Below are 17,085 nucleotides of genomic sequence, written 5' to 3'. Positions count from 1 at the left end.
AAGAGTTATCATCCAGAGATTTCACAGGAATCCAAACAGATTAAACCCTGCAGCGTGATCGTCATAACGAGCAGAGGATGAACATGACGACTTCGTTATTTCAGGCTGCGTCTCCACACAGTTTGAGTCGATCATTAACTTCAGACGGAGCGTCTATCAGCTGATCAGGGAATTAGATGCTAAAAAAAAGACTGTAAATGTGGCAGAGCACATTAATACATCTGACATCATCAAGGCATGAAGATGAGTCCAGTTTCTTTCCTTTAATCACATCACTTCCATCCACTTCGTCCTCCGAACTACATTTCCCGCCAGTTTGCTTAACGAGCCGTTAGAGGCAGAAACTTAAACGATCTCCAACATATAAGAAGAATGACGCGCTCCGCTTAGCATCAATAACTGACACGATGCGCTTCCTCTCATCACAAACACACTCAGACTCGACTCTCCTTCACTTCCTGCGGCGGCCAGCGGAGCGTCTCTCAGCGCCTCCTACTGGCCGCACAGAGAGCAGCACATGACGCTCCAGAGGGAAGACACACTTAAAGAACTGTGAACTCGTCCTTTAATGGTTAGTGTATCAATGAGGACGTTGTATTTCTAACTTATACAAGCGGTTGTGGCTCAGGAGGCAGAGCAGGTCGTCCACTAATCAGAAGATCGGCGGTTCGATCCCCGTCTCTCCCAGTCCGCACGTCGAAGTGTCGCTGAGCGGCGTGTGAGTGTTGATGTGTTTTAAAGGTGCTTTCAGTGGCTGACGGACTAGAACGGTGTTATATAAGTGCAGTCCATTGATTGTTTATAGTCCTGCAGCACGTTTAGTGCTTAGTGAACGTCACCATCACGACTTTATGAACTTTTAGCCGTCGGCTGTCTGCTGCTGTGACGACCTGTAGCATTAATGAAGCCTCATTACTCCCCAAACTAACGAAGACTTTACAAACTCCAGCAGAGGATCACTCTGCTCCGACGACGGTGAACTTCTTCACTTCATTCCAGCGTTTCCTTCAGAACTACAACACGAGGACACCGTCACTTTCCTCAAACTGGGACCCAGCTGACAAAGCTGAAACCCACAGCCTCTGTCTACTGTACACCCGGAGAACAGCGTCCAACAGCTGGGACACGTGTACGACTGTTGTTGGGAATCTAACCCACGACTTACAGGAGACAGTGTCAACCGCTGAGAGTCTGAACTACAACCGACTGTCAGGATCAAACCAACAACAAAACATGGAAGGAAACACAGTCACAGCCTGAGAAATGATGTCATCAATGGCCGCCAGCCAACCTGGCGCGCACACACACACACACACACACACACACACACACACACACACACTTCTTCTTCTTCTCATTTTCACAGGTTTTTCTTTGGTTTCAGTCTTACTTTGGATGTGAAGAAAACTTACAAGACGTGAATTAAACTTTCTTAATTTGCTTTTTTTGAGTTTTCAGTCGTGTTTCTGACTTTTACGAGCTGCTGAGAAGCACCTGAACGCCTCATCATAGACCTGCCTGTCTGGAGATCAGGACATGAACAAACGTGACTCATCAGAGAATTAACTGCGACGTCATGTTTACACATATGAAGGGTTTTATTCCTGCGTCATGTTTTTGGTTGAAGGTGACCTTGACGTGTCCTTCAGGCTCGTCAGTGAAGAGAAATGTCCTGATTGGCTCTGTAAGTGATGCGTTTATGAGTCGTATCTGTGCTGATATTCACTGGAGTTCTGACGAGATGTTGACAATGAGCTTATTAAAAACGCTGTTTTGACAGAAACTGTCTGCGAGCAGACGGGAACACTAAATTAAACCTTTTTAAGGTTTTTATTGAAACAGTGATGATTCTGTCATTAATCACAGCAGCTCGTTAAGATAATGAACGACAGCTTCATCAGTGAGAAACAACTCAAACTTATTAACAACATGAAATAAACATCTGGCTGGAGGTCACCTGATTAACTGGACAAATACATCAACTCAGTGACAACAGTGAGGTTATGATGTAGAGTCGTTATCTATCTTATCAGGTACGTTATCGCTCTTCCTGTCAGGGTCATACAGGAAACAGCCAGGTGCTCATCTCTGTGAAGATTTATTACGAGTTAGAAAATAAATAAATCTGGAGATGTGGAGTTAGAGAGAAGTGAGGTTAGCATCTCTGCTGGAGGCTAACAGCTACTAGCATCACACACCATAGTGTCCGGGTGCATTGTGGGTAATGTAGGCGGCAGGTTTTGACGAGGAAGAAGAACGTTTGAATCTCTGCTGCTTCGATTCTCATCTGTTAAGAAACTGTCCATCATGAGTCTGATGATGAATCTGTAGAGGAGTCTTCATCAGTACATGATGAAGATGCATCACTACTTACCATTTTAATTCTAATCTGCATATCTGATTGTTTTCTTATTTTACAGTCTCCACATCATTGAGCTTGAAGCGACATTTCTGCATCATATCTTTGAACAGATGTCCTTAAATTACCCAAATCATCTGCACATGAAACTTTCACATAACGTGTCGACGTGTTTCTGTGTTTTGAATGTTTTTCTCTTATCAAATAATAATAATAATAATAATAATAATAATTCATGATGCGAGATGATGAAACAGGATTCATTCAGCTTCTCAGTGTTAATCTGAGTCTTCAGGTCTATAATCTCACAACAACAACAACACTGATCATATTTACTTTGGCTTTCTGTTTCTGCTCCTGAGTCACATCAGTATCACTAATATATCATCAATAAAGAAAACAGCTGACGACACTTCAAGAGAAAAACGACAAGCAGCGACAGGAAGTGGCGTCAGGTTAAAGTTGCTCTGGAACTAAACTCGGCACAAAGACGTGTTTGTTTACCGCTGCAGGAGAGAGAGAGAGAGAGACAGAGAGAGAGAGAGAGAGAGAGAGAGAGACAGAGAGAGAGAGAGAGAGAGCCACTCTTAGCTCAGGCCTTGAAGAAGGAAGCATGATGGGAAATCCCCTCCGGAGAAGGAAGGGCGGGGTCATGCCAGGCAGCGAGGGAGGGGGGAGGGGGAAGAGGAGGGGGGAGGAGGAGGAGGAGAGGGGAGGAGGAGGGGGAGGAGGAGGGGGGAGGAGCGGCCGACAGCAGGGACTCTGGGAAAGTTCAGTGTTTCCCAGAAAAGGTGAAGCTGTATCTCAACAACAGATTTCCAGAAACGTCAGTGAAGAGCTTCCTGCTCTCCAGAGGATGAAACCTGCAAACTTTAATGACTAATCATATAAAAACAACCACAGCAACACACTGATCACTGATCACTGATCACGCTGATAGAAAGCAGCGGCTGTGCTCAGAGTTTTGCATGTGTGCAGGTTTGAACTCGTTCATGTTTCCAGCTGCTGACAGATCAGATTTCTCTGACTGTGACTTGATGCTTCTCTTTCAGTCCCTGCACAACTTTTCTTTCTTTCATTATTTCACACAATGAAAGTGAAAAGCAGCTGAAGCCTCTTTAGTTTCGTGTCCGTTCTTTCCTGCTGCTGCCAACAGGAATGCAGCAGCAGCACAGCAGAGTCAGATAAGACCAAAAAAAGCTCCTCAAACTCTGCTGGGATGAAAACGGCAACAATGAAACAGAGGCTTGTTCTGAACGGAGCCGAACAGAAACTACAGCGTGAACTCTCAGAGGAGGAAAACTGTTAACAACCCAACACAAACACAGGCAGCAGGCCGGAGGCCCAGATAACAACTGAACTGAGGGCTGTTCACTCCGACTGCACAGAGGAACCGAGGGAAGCCAGACTTCCCTCCAAATGTAGAGAATATTTAACCCGATGATGAAAAGAACATCAGCAGATTAACAGTCGCTGCCGTTAAACTGTCACAGAAGAAGAAGAAACAATAAGATAATGTCATTAAAAGGAGCTCAAATGATGGAAAACATGATGGAAATTTGTGTTTGTTTCATGAGTTCATTTGAGGAAGGTTACAGTCTCCTCATGTTCATGTTTCTGATATGCAAATAAAAAGCAGGAGGATGGAAACACAGAGAGCAGATCAGTCAGGTCAGCGCTCTGACACCGACAGCTCTGCAGCTGGAATCAAACATGCTACCGAGTTAATCTTCTCTCATTAAATATCTCGGTTTCTCTTCTTTGATGTTTGTGTAGAGAGAGGCCGCCGGGTCATAACTCTCTCGTTTATTTCTCTCCTCTGCAGAGACGCAGCGAGGTGCTGCAGCGACGTCATCCAGCAAGACGCCTCGCTGGCCAATCACGTGCACGCAAACACAACATTCCTGACGGATACAGTGACTTCACAACATGAATGTGTGTTTCTGCTGTTTAGTTAATGATTGTCATTACTGTTCATCCTGAAGGGAGCAACAGACTGACACACAGCTAACATCAGCTGATATGTTGTTGACGTGGATCATGTGGTCAGACAGGAAGCAGCAGCTGTTTGCTGATCATATTTAACAGATGCATGTAAAAACTGTTTCATATATATTCACTGCTGATAGTTCTGAGTGTTTCTGACTGACAGATTGAGGTCATGTGATCAGAAAACCTGCAGAACGAGACGACTCACAACCTGCCGAACTGTCACACCTGCAGCACGACAACACGCCCGCCAACCAGCCAAAGGTCAGAGGTCATTCTGACGACACCAGGAACAGGATAAAGAAATAAGAGCAGAAAGTGTTTCAGGATTAAACTGATCCACAGTCAGCTGATCACACGTAAAACACACAACTTCATCACTACATGAGAAATAAACACCTTTAATGTAAACAATGAGCTGCAGAGCGAAATGAAGACAAAGAAGAAGAAGAACAGACGCTCTGTTGTACATTAAGAAAGATCAATGAAGGAATGATAAATGTCTGCAGGAAACTGAAGACAAACAACATCAGGAAATGCACAATATTTCACAATAAATTCCTGATAATGACTCTAACATCATCATCATCATCATCATCATCATCGTTCTGGTAAACACAGAGGTTCAGTCATCATGTTCAGACACGTCAGACCTTCTCTTGAATCGTTTTAATCTGTTTCTATGGAAGCCTGCTGGAGACAATAAGATAATAATCATACTGTTGACTCACATTAGCATCGACCCTCAGCTAGCTGAAACCGTTCCTCAGTAACAAACCTGCTGTAAGATAAAAACTGACAGAAACATCAGACTGAAGCGTGTCTGAAACCTTTACATTAATAAACCTGCAGAGGTGTCATGAAAACCAAAAACCTGATTATTAGCTTACAGGACGGTTCACCATGTGTCTGAAACCAACAGTCAGTCTTCTTGCTGTAATCATTCCTCCTGTTCATACTGACCATTAGAAGATCCCTTCATAATGACCTTACAATGGAAATCCACAGTCCTCCTTCTGTGTAAAAATGTATTTAAAGTTGATCTGAAGCTAATATGAAGCTTCAGCGTCCAAATGAGTCAAATCAAGTAGATATCTTTCAACATTACAGTCTTTTTACTCCCTCTTTTTATTACTAGGAAAACCTCTTTCACTGTTCATATGGACACCTGACTGCTGGTTTAACACACTGGAAACACTGGGAACACTGGGAACTGGTCCTTTAAGACAGCATCATGTCCACTGATGGTGAAGAACAGTTAACACGAGGCTCACACTCTGCTGAAGGCAACAACTAAAGTTTGATTTAGAGGATAATTCCTGTTTATTTCAACCTGACTTTACACTCTCAGCTGGTTACAGAGATTCGACCCTCGCAGAGTCTGAATGGAAGTAAAAACAGAAACCAGCTGCCTGGAACAGACATTATGTCTAACTGCTTTCAGTTGAACACAAACACATTTGCAGTTTTGCCACACTGGGTGGTTTTCCTACTGGCCTTCTTTTTATTCAATCTGGCAGGTAAAAAGAGAGCGACACTGGTTCATGTTCTACTGGTTTACAGCTTGTATCATATGACCTTCACAGACTCACAGAACTGAAAAGACAAAACAATCTACTGAGCGAGGAGTCAAAGTGCTGCTCTGGGGATCAATCTGGAAACAGTGAAACCGACCAAAAAAGTCCTTGAAGGTCACAAGAAATGTTAAAATAAATAAATGAATCAAGCCTGACGAGCAGAAATTGAGCTGCATTGGTCTGTGAGTAGTGAGGAAGATGTTGCTTTATAATTCAAGGAGCAGATTGAGAGTCAGAGAGGAAATCCTCCCAGCAGCTGAATCAGAGCAACACGTCACTGTGGTGAAAGTGTGGATAGAAATAAAGACTTTCCCCTGAGTCATCACTCTGCTGCAGGAGTGGACGCAGGGACGCAGACGTGGAAAGAAAGAATAAACTGACACAGAAGAGATAATTACCCAGGATGGAGTGAACACGAACAGAGAGCTGAGTCCTCAGGATCAGGATGGGCTTCTTCCCTTTTCTGTGGAAAAAATACAGACAGAGACAGTCAGAGACAGTCAGAGACAAACAGAGACAGTCAGAGACAGACAGAGACAATCAGAGACAAACAAAGACAGTCAGAGACAGACAGAGACAATCAGAGACAAACAAAGACAGTCAGAGACAGACAGAGACAATCAGAGACAGTCAGAGACAGCCAGAGTCAAACAAAGACAGTCAGAGACAGACAGAGACAATCAGAGACAGTCAGAGACAGCCAGAGTCAAACAAAGACAGTCAGAGACAGACAGAGACAGTCAGAGACAGACAGAGACAGACAGAGACAGTCAGAGACAGCCAGAGACAATCAGAGACAAACAAAGACAGTCAGAGACAGACAGAGACAAACAGAGACAGTCAGAGACAGACAGAGACAATCAGAGACAAACAAAGACAGTCAGAGACAGACAGAGACAATCAGAGACAGACAGAGACAGTCAGAGACAGACAGAGACAGACAGAGACAGACAGAGACAGTCAGAGACAGCCAGAGACAATCAGAGACAAACAAAGACAGTCAGAGACAGACAGAGACAGTCAGAGTCAAACAAAGACAGTCAGAGACAGACAGAGACAGTCAGAGACAGCCAGAGACAAACAAAGACAGTCAGAGACAGTCAGAGTCAAACAAAGACAGTCAGAGACAGTCAGAGACAGTCAGAGACAAACAAAGACAGTCAGAGACAGACAGAGACAATCAGAGACAAACAAAGACAGTCAGAGACAAACAGAGACAGTCAGAGACAGACAGAGACAATCAGAGACAAACAAAGACAGTCAGAGACAGACAGAGACAAACAAAGACAGTCAGAGACAAACAAAGACAGTCAGAGACAGTCAGAGACAAACAAAGACAGTCAGAGACAGACAGAGACAAACAAAGACAGTCAGAGACAAACAAAGACAGTCAGAGACAATCAGAGACAATCAGAGACAAACAAAGACAGTCAGAGACAATCAGAGACAGACAGAGACAGTCGGAGACAGTCAGAGACAATCAGAGACTGTCAGATACTATCAGGGACAGACAGAGACTATCAGAGACAGACACAGACAATCATAGACAGACACAGACAATCAGAGACAGACACAGACAATCAGAGACAGACAGAGACTATCAGAGACAGACAGAGACAATCAGAGACAGACAGAGACTATCAGAGACAGACAGAGACTATCAGAGACAGACAGAGACAGACAGAGACTATCAGAGACAGACAGAGACAGACAGAGACAGACAGAGACTATCAGAGACAGACAGAGACTATCAGAGACTATCAGAGACAGACAGAGACTATCAGAGACTATCAGAGACAGTCAGAGACTATCAGAGACAAACAAAGACAGTCAGAGACTATCAGAGACAGTCAGAGACTATCAGAGACAAACAAAGACAGTCAGAGACTATCAGAGACTATCAGAGACAGTCAGAGACTATCAGAGACAGTCAGAGACAGTCAGAGACTATCAGAGACAGTCAGAGACTATCAGAGACTATCAGAGACAGTCAGAGACAGACAGAGACAGACAGAGACTATCAGAGACTATCAGAGACAGTCAGAGACAGTCAGAGACTATCAGAGACTATCAGAGACAGTCAGAGACTATCAGAGACAGTCAGAGACAGACAGAGACTATCAGAGACTATCAGAGACAGTCAGAGACAGACAGAGCTGATGTGAAGGAAACAGACAGTCAGTCTTGTGACTCAGAGCAGAAATATCCAACAAATCTCAGAGGAATAATTAACCTTCATCTCTCCAGAGACTCTCTGACCAGTACAACCAGTTCAGACTCTCTGACCAGTACAACCAGTGCAGACTCTCTGACCAGTACAACCAGTGCAGACTCTCTGACCAGTACAACCAGTTCAACCTCTCTGACCAGTACAACCAGTGCAGACTCTCTGACCAGTTCAACCAGTTCAGACTCTCTGACCAGTTCAACCAGTTCAACCTCACTGACCAGTACAACCAGTTCAACCTCACTGACCAGTACAACCAGTTCAGACTCTCTGACCAGTTCAACCAGTTCAGACTCTCTGACCAGTTCAACCAGTTCAACCTCTCTGACCAGTTCAACCAGTTCAACCTCTCTGACCAGTACAACCAGTTCAGACTCTCTGACCAGTTCAACCAGTTCAGACTCACTGACCAGTACAACCAGTTCAGACTCACTGACCAGTTCAACCAGTTCAGACTCACTGACCAGTACAACCAGTTCAGGCTCTCTGACCAGTTCAACCAGTTCAGACTCACTGACCAGTACAACCAGTTCAGACTCACTGACCAGTTCAACCAGTTCAACCTCTCTGACCAGTACAACCAGTTCAGACTCACTGACCAGTACAACCAGTTCAGACTCACTGACCAGTTCAACCAGTTCAACCTCTCTGACCAGTACAACCAGTTCAGACTCACTGACCAGTTCAACCAGTTCAGACTCACTGACCAGTTCAACCAGTTCAACCTCTCTGACCAGTACAACCAGTTCAGACTCACTGACCAGTTCAACCAGTTCAGACTCACTGACCAGTACAACCAGTTCAACCTCACTGACCAGTTCAACCAGTTCAGACTCTCTGACCAGTACAACCAGTTCAACCTCACTGACCAGTACAACCAGTTCAGACTCACTGACCAGTACAACCAGTTCAGACTCACTGACCAGTACAACCAGTTCAGACTCTCTGACCAGTTCAACCAGTTCAGACTCTCTGACCAGTACAACCAGTTCAGACTCTCTGACCAGTACAACCAGTTCAGACTCTCTGACCAGTACAACCAGTTCAACCTCACTGACCAGTTCAACCAGTTCAGACTCTCTGACCAGTACAACCAGTTCAACCTCACTGACCAGTACAACCAGTTCAACCTCACTGACCAGTACAACCAGTTCAACCAGTTCAGACTCACTGACCAGTACAACCAGTTCAGACTCTCTGACCAGTTCAACCAGTTCAGACTCTCTGACCAGTACAACCAGTTCAACCTCACTGACCAGTACAACCAGTTCAACCTCACTGACCAGTACAACCAGTTCAACCTCACTGACCAGTACAACCAGTTCAACCTCACTGACCAGTACAACCAGTTCAACCAGTTCAGACTCACTGACCAGTACAACCAGTTCAACCTCACTGACCAGTACAACCAGTTCAACCAGTTCAGACTCTCTGACCAGTACAACCAGTTCAACCTCACTGACCAGTACAACCAGTTCAACCAGTTCAGACTCACTGACCAGTACAACCAGTTCAGACTCTCTGACCAGTACAACCAGTTCAACCAGTTCAGACTCTCTGACCAGTACAACCAGTTCAGACTCACTGACCAGTACAACCAGTTCAACCAGTTCAGACTCTCTGACCAGTACAACCAGTTCAACCTCACTGACCAGTACAACCAGTTCAACCAGTTCAACCTCACTGACCAGTACAACCAGTTCAACCAGTTCAGACTCACTGACCAGTACAACCAGTTCAGACTCTCTGACCAGTACAACCAGTTCAGACTCTCTGACCAGTACAACCAGTTCAGACTCTCTGACCAGTACAACCAGTTCAGACTCACTGACCAGTACAACCAGTTCAACCTCACTGACCAGTACAACCAGTTCAACCTCACTGACCAGTACAACCAGTTCAACCTCACTGACCAGTACAACCAGTTCAGACTCTCTGACCAGTACAACCAGTTCAACCTCACTGACCAGTACAACCAGTTCAGACTCTCTGACCAGTACAACCAGTTCAGACTCACTGACCAGTACAACCAGTTCAGGCTCTCTGACCAGTACAACCAGTTCAGGCTCTCTGACCAGTACAACCAGTTCAGACTCACTGACCAGTACAACCAGTTCAGGCTCTCTGACCAGTACAACCAGTTCAGGCTCTCTGACCAGTACAACCAGTTCAGGCTCTCTGACCAGTACAACCAGTTCAGACTCACTGACCAGTACAACCAGTTCAGGCTCTCTGACCAGTACAACTAGTTCAACCTCTCTGACCAGTACAACCAGTTCAGACTCACTGACCAGTACAACCAGTTCAGACTCACTGACCAGTACAACCAGTTCAACCTCACTGACCAGTACAACCAGTTCAACCTCTCTGACCAGTACAACCAGTTCAGACTCACTGACCAGTACAACCAGTTCAGGCTCTCTGACCAGTACAACCAGTTCAGGCTCTCTGACCAGTACAACCAGTTCAGGCTCTCTGACCAGTACAACCAGTTCAGACTCACTGACCAGTACAACCAGTTCAGACTCACTGACCAGTACAACCAGTTCAGGCTCTCTGACCAGTACAACTAGTTCAACCTCTCTGACCAGTACAACCAGTTCAGACTCACTGACCAGTACAACCAGTTCAGACTCACTGACCAGTACAACCAGTTCAGACTCTCTGACCAGTACAACCAGTTCAACCTGTCAGTTTGTATCTTCATCAGCTGCAGTCAGTCAACAGATTCATCCAATCAGATCGCAGGAAGAGGCGGGACAGTGATGTAAATAACTCGCAGCGATGGTGAGGAAGACTTCTGCTGCACGGAGACGAAGTCAGAGGTGATGATGATGATGATGATGGTTAAACACCGACGTTACCGTAGAAACAAACGTAAACATGTGATGAGTTTACTTGATGCAACAAGCTACACAACAACCAGCTGATCAGAATCAAATAGAACAGAACATTACAATAAAATATGTGAAATATTTCAGATATAATAAAACGAGACTCTGATCAATCAGCAACATCAGCTGGTTGTTTGTTTCTTCTTAATGACCAATAAACAACAGAGAGCAAATATCAACATTTAACAGAATTGATCTTGTAGAAGAAGAAGCAGCGTTTCCATCAGTGTTTATACAGACTGATAGATAACGACCCCAGATGACCCCAGATGACCCCAGCTGACCCCAGCTGACCCCAGATGACCCCAGCTGACCCCAGCTGACCCCAGATGACCCCAGATGACCCCAGCTGACCTCTCACTCCGTCATCTTCCTCTTTACAAATATAAACTGAACTTCCTTTAACCTTCGCTGATGTTGCTGCAGAACGAGACAGAACCGACTCATCATGATCCAGATGAAACAGTCATACAGTGTAATCATCATCATCTTCTATAATAACACTGTTCTTCATCTTCTCTCTGCTCAGACTTCACTTTAATGTCTCGTTTTGAAGCAGCAGCAGATCCACGAATAACAGCTGATAATAATACTGATGTTCTGGGTTCAGGAAGCAGCTGCTGCAGGTGAGCTGGGGACCAGTTCCATCCTTTCAATGAATGAAGCAGCGTGTCCTCTACCAGCAGCTACTCATCATCTTTACTCTCCTGCAGCTTCAGATTCTCCAATAATCATCTGGATGATCAATATGTTGATGAAGTGAACACAGAGCTGCTGCAGATGTTTTAACTTCATGTTGTGGTGAAACAACAGCAGCAGGTAGAGACGACTGAAGCTTCACTCAGCTGATCTCAGAACAGCTCAGTTTCCATATAAACCAGCAGCAGCAGACTGTGGCCTGCTGGGATTAGAGCACGGAAAGATCGACTGCATGGAGGTATGGAAAGAATGAGAGAGAGGGAGAGAGAGAGAGGGAGAGAGAGAGGGAGAGAGAGAGAGAGGGAGGGAAAAAGAGGACGGAGAAGCAGAAAGAGAAACTAAGGAAAGAAGGGAAGGAAAAAGAAAGGAAGAAGAAAAGAGAGTTTCTGTTTGCTTAAACGCTAAAAAAGGAACCGTTCTGAGATCCTCGATGACGTCATCACATGAAAATCACACACACACACAGTTTCCAGGTCTTGTTTCAAATGACGTCGACGCTCCGTTTTTATACTCCGTCCTTCGTTAGAGCGGCCAGAGAGTCAGCTGACACACACACACACACACACACACACACACACACACACACACACAGTAAACCCTGCTGGCATCCTTCTGACATAACACAGCAAATAAATCATCTCCAGTGTCTTTTTCCCATCATAAAGGCAGAACTGCTGCCAGAGTCCAAAATTAACTTTTGGACTCAGCTGCCAGAGGAAAAAAATATTCTTTACTGGCCAGAATAATAAACTGTCTTTTGTGTCACATGTTCTGTACATTTGTCTCAGTACATGTCATTGTGATAATAAAGTTATTATTGAGACGCTGCACGTGTCTGCACTGTACACTGACAAACATGAGTCATTTCCTCGGAGCCTTCACGCCAGATATTTATTACATGACCGGTGTGGCGTAACGGCCTTCTGACATTTACTCGCCAAACACAAAACTCCACCTGTGTTTGGCGCTTGGCGGGTGTTTAATTACAGACCGTGACAACAGTCACCGTCAGTGTTTCACACGCTGTGAAAGGAGGATGAACTGATTCACAGTCGAAGGACAACGGACAGAAGAAGAAGAAGAACGACAACAAGACGTCCATCAGAGGTCTGAAACGTTGGAGCTGATAACCAATAACTGACTTAAAGGATCATTCTGATGATGTTCTATATTTGTCTTCATGTTTGGAACTGATCTACTGACCAGTACTGTGTTTGTATCACAGCTGATATATCTGATTAAAAACCCGTCAGTGAGTCACTCCGCTGCACTGGGTCACATGATCCTTCATCACGTTAGTTAGTTTAGAAACGGATCCGGAGACTAACAACAGCATCATGTTTTCAGTCTCCAGAGAGCAGTTCTGTGTAAGACAGACGCCACTGAGCATGTGCAGGAACACGGTTCTGTTTACAGCTTCGCTAGCTTGTTGGGAATCTTTAGAGACTGATTTCTAGGGACGCACGGTATTATCGGCACGTCATCGGTATCGGCTGATAAAAGCTCTAATATGAAATATCAGCATCGGTGAAAACTGCCGCTACGTTAGCTGGCTGTGCGGCTAATGCTCCGCTAGCCTCTCAGCTAACGTTAGCCTCGGCTCTCCGTGTGGATCCAACCGGAGCACCGAGTCCCGGTTTGTTGTTCAGGTTAAAGTGGGAAGAAGCAGCTGAGTGAAGTGCAGCCTGCGGAGGAAACAGTCTGCAGAGGAGCTGCTGTCTTCAGCTGCACAGATAGGAAACACCTCATCTGACAGGATGTACCACGCTGGAAAAATCGTCTTCTTCTTGGTTTATAACGGCGGTTGGCGACCAGCGTATTAGGTGCATTACCGCCACCTTCTGCTCCGGAGTGTGGACCAGAGATTAAATCCTACACATTAATCCTGTCTGTCTAATAAACTCAATGAAAACTCTACTGCTGCTCCCACTTGACAGCTTCATTAAAGTTTTAATGCTGAGCTCCTGAACTCCAGTCTTCCTCAGTTCTTCCTTCATATATTGTCTTTATTGATCATATTTAGTACAATCTATGCTTGCATGTATAATAGTCTCCTCAGCCAGCTGGAGAACAATATGTTCATATATCAGTATCAACAGCATCAATTGTTTATCCCTTAAAAGGTATAAACATGTCTGTTGTTCCCTTCAAACTTTGCTTTTGTGATATTTTGACTTTTATCTGTTTCCAATGAGAAAACAAGTGAATCTGCACATTTTCATTCACATAAAGTCAGAAAAAACAACAATATGAATCAAAATAAACTATTTATACTAAAGTTATATATGAAGGATAAACAATTAGGAAATAACACTTCAGTTAAATGAACAGAGGAGGAATTATTTACTTACTGCAGCACACTGTCCTCAGTCCTCTGAGATATGAAACAGTACTGGCAGATAATAATAATAATAATAATAATAATAATAATAATAATAATAATAATAATAATGATCAATGATCCTGATGAAGGTCACTGTCAGTACGCAGCTGTTTAATTTAAAAAACTTCACTGCATTAATTTGGAAGCATCTTCAGTCTTTTACTGACAACATCAGCTGGTTTTCTAGATCATGTGGTACAAAGTCCACATGTTGCACATATATACAATATGTTGTAACATGTTGTAACATGTTGTAACATGTTGTAACATGTAGCTCAACAAGCTGATCGGTGCGTCTCTGATATAAAGTAGCGACTCAGCAGATCAATCATGTTGATCTGCTGCAGCTGTTTTCATACATTTTAATCATTAAAACATGTCAGCGTTTAATGAAGTCAGCTGCTGTTTGTCTCAGATAGACAGAATCACTACTGAACCCACAGCTGAGAGGTGAGACAGGTGAGACAGGTGAGAGGTGAGAGAGGTGAGAGGTGAGAGAGGTGAGAGGTGAGACAGGTGAGACAGGTGACAGGTGAGAGAGGTGTGAGACAGGTGTTCTTACGTCACGTCTTCGTAGAAGCTCTCCAGCTCGTCTCTCTGCTCGGACAGAGACGCGTCCAGGTCCAGATAGTTTCCATTAGGAGACAACTGGAGGGTGCACTCCTCCAACTGACACACACACACACACACACACACACACACACACACACACACACACACACACACAAACACAAACACACAGTTTATTAGAATAAACAACATAAATAACTTCAGCATGTTGACACCCGTACTGGACGAGTGTGTCACACTGACACGTGAAGGTGAAAGTGATCTAACAGTCGTCAGTGTAAACACTTCCTGACTGACTGAACCGGTTCTAGTTTATTTATGAGCAGATATGTCAACATGTTCATCTTCAGATGATGATGAAGAGATGACGACAGACGTCACTTTATACTTTCTCCTCCTGTTAAACAGCTTCACTTACTTCTCACATGAAGATTTGTTTTTCTATTTTTAATAAAATCTGTTTGATTTTGAATCTTATTTAATTTTATTCCTGCATTGATCTGGTGTTTTATGTCTATGACTTATTATTATTATTGTGATGATGATGATGATGATGAAGATTGATTATAATTGTACTTCTGTACTTTTTGTATCAAGGTAGTTTTATTTAAATCCTCCTCTGCTGCTTCCTCCTCATCTTCAGCTGAACGAGGAGTCGTTCACTTATCAGCTTCTGTTTAACTGAACATTCATCAAAGCTTCAGTGATTCATGACGTCTCTGCAGCAGCAGCGCCGGCTGCACATGTGTTTGTGTGAATGCAGAGTTCAGCTCTGAATGTTTTCAGTCTATTTATAGGCGAGCTGGCGTGCCGGCGGGCCGGCTGGCGGGCGGCGTGTCGTAGCCGTGCGGTGAGTCATAGTCAGGTATGAAGCTGGAATCAGGTCTGATGCTGATAGCGAGCTGCTGCAGCGGCGATGACGACGTACCAGCGGAGTCACATTCTTCTTCTACAACAACAACAGCAGCAGCAGCAGCAACACACGTCCTGCCTGTCTGAGCCGCTTGCTCCTCTCTGCAGGACTTTAAATAACCTCTGACCTCATCAGCACAGCTGGGGCGCGGCCAGGTGTGCTGTGTGTACCTGTTCACACACCCAGCTGTGACGCAGCGCCGCGCTGAGCTGCTGACCTCCTGCAGCTCAGACCAGTGAGCCGCGGCTGCAGGTACAAGAGACACAGCACAGAGATTTCTAACACTCAGACAGCGTTGACGTTCAGTCATCCATCAGGAACGTGTGTATTAATGCGATGCGATTGGCCGACGCAGCGCCTGGTTCAATGACCTCGTGTTGCTCTGCAGACTCAAACAGATCAGCTGGACGTCGTCTGAACTGACAGTCCGTCGTACAAAATGTTCTGTTTTTTCAGCGGACGTGCTCGCTGAGCCGTGACAACAACAACAACAACAACAACAACACAAAACACTCAACAGACTCATTCTGGAAGATTTCCACTTCATCTGACAAACTTCTGCAACATCTCTGCACCATTTACACCCAAAACAAACTCACTTCTTTCCTCTGCTTCTTTCTCCGTACATATCGGAGCTGAATCACATCGGAAATATCAGAGTGGACAACGTGAACAACACATGGAAACCCCTTGGCAACCACCTTAGCAACCACCATAGCAACTAAGGCTACAGAGCAGACGCACGTTGACGGTCATGTGACAAGCTGACATCATCTCGTCAGGAAAGGAACAAACCAGTATTCCAGTATATTGCATATATGCACACTTCTAACACTGCAGAGCTGCAGGATTGTTACATTATCATCCTGTTTGAAGCTCCGTCAGTGTGTTAAAGGCTGCTTGTTCTGCAGCCGCTGCTCCACATATGAGGAAGGAAGAGCCTGTTCAGTTCTTATCATCACTCTGCTGTTAGTATTACATCCGTCCATCCATCCATCCAGCTTATCTCCTGTTTACAGGTCCCACCCTGTTCCTCCACAATCACTCAGCTCGACCCAGAACACATCCAGGAGGAGGAGGAGGAGGAGGATTTCACTTTAAGGAATCAGTCGTATCACCTCCTCAGATCTGAGCCTGAGGGGTCGAGCCCCAGAGCATGATGGGAACAATTAGGGGGTCAGCGGAGGAATGTAATCTGGTGGGAGCGGCGCTCTCTGGTCTTTATCTGATCCTGGAGATTCTCGCGGGGCTCCGAACGCCTCGCAGCAGCCGAGTTACTCTACTTTCAACCGCAGCATCTTCCACAAACTGACTTTAATAAAAAAAAAATGATAAAGAAAAGTGGCGTTCTGGCAGGAATGATGAGCGCTGTAACAGGCTGCAGCACTTTGATAAGAAGGATGAAATACGAAGCACAGCGTGTTCAAACAGACTGCTGAGTAATGATCATCCTTCCTTTAATAAAGAGCCTGAA

General features: G+C 44.8%; 1 protein-coding gene across 1 annotated transcript in view; it reads right to left on the bottom strand.

Moving 5' to 3' along the window:
- The window catches only part of LOC121903612 (FH1/FH2 domain-containing protein 1-like), a 32,677-nt gene that overhangs the window by 11,953 nt on the left and 3,639 nt on the right, over nucleotides 1-17,085 (bottom strand). Inside the window, exons 2-3 of the mRNA XM_042420805.1 lie at nucleotides 14,691-14,797; nucleotides 6,324-6,388 (exon numbers count right to left, since the gene is read on the bottom strand). Of these exons, the coding sequence (XP_042276739.1) occupies nucleotides 6,324-6,388; nucleotides 14,691-14,797 (172 nt within the window). The remainder of the gene's footprint in view (nucleotides 1-6,323; nucleotides 6,389-14,690; nucleotides 14,798-17,085) is intronic.

This window comes from Thunnus maccoyii, chromosome 1 (assembly GCF_910596095.1).
Source record: "Thunnus maccoyii chromosome 1, fThuMac1.1, whole genome shotgun sequence".
Classification (NCBI taxonomy): Eukaryota; Metazoa; Chordata; class Actinopteri; order Scombriformes; family Scombridae; genus Thunnus; species Thunnus maccoyii.
The sequence above is the reverse complement of the archived record's forward strand: the minus strand, read 5'-3'. Positions and strand labels throughout refer to the sequence as shown.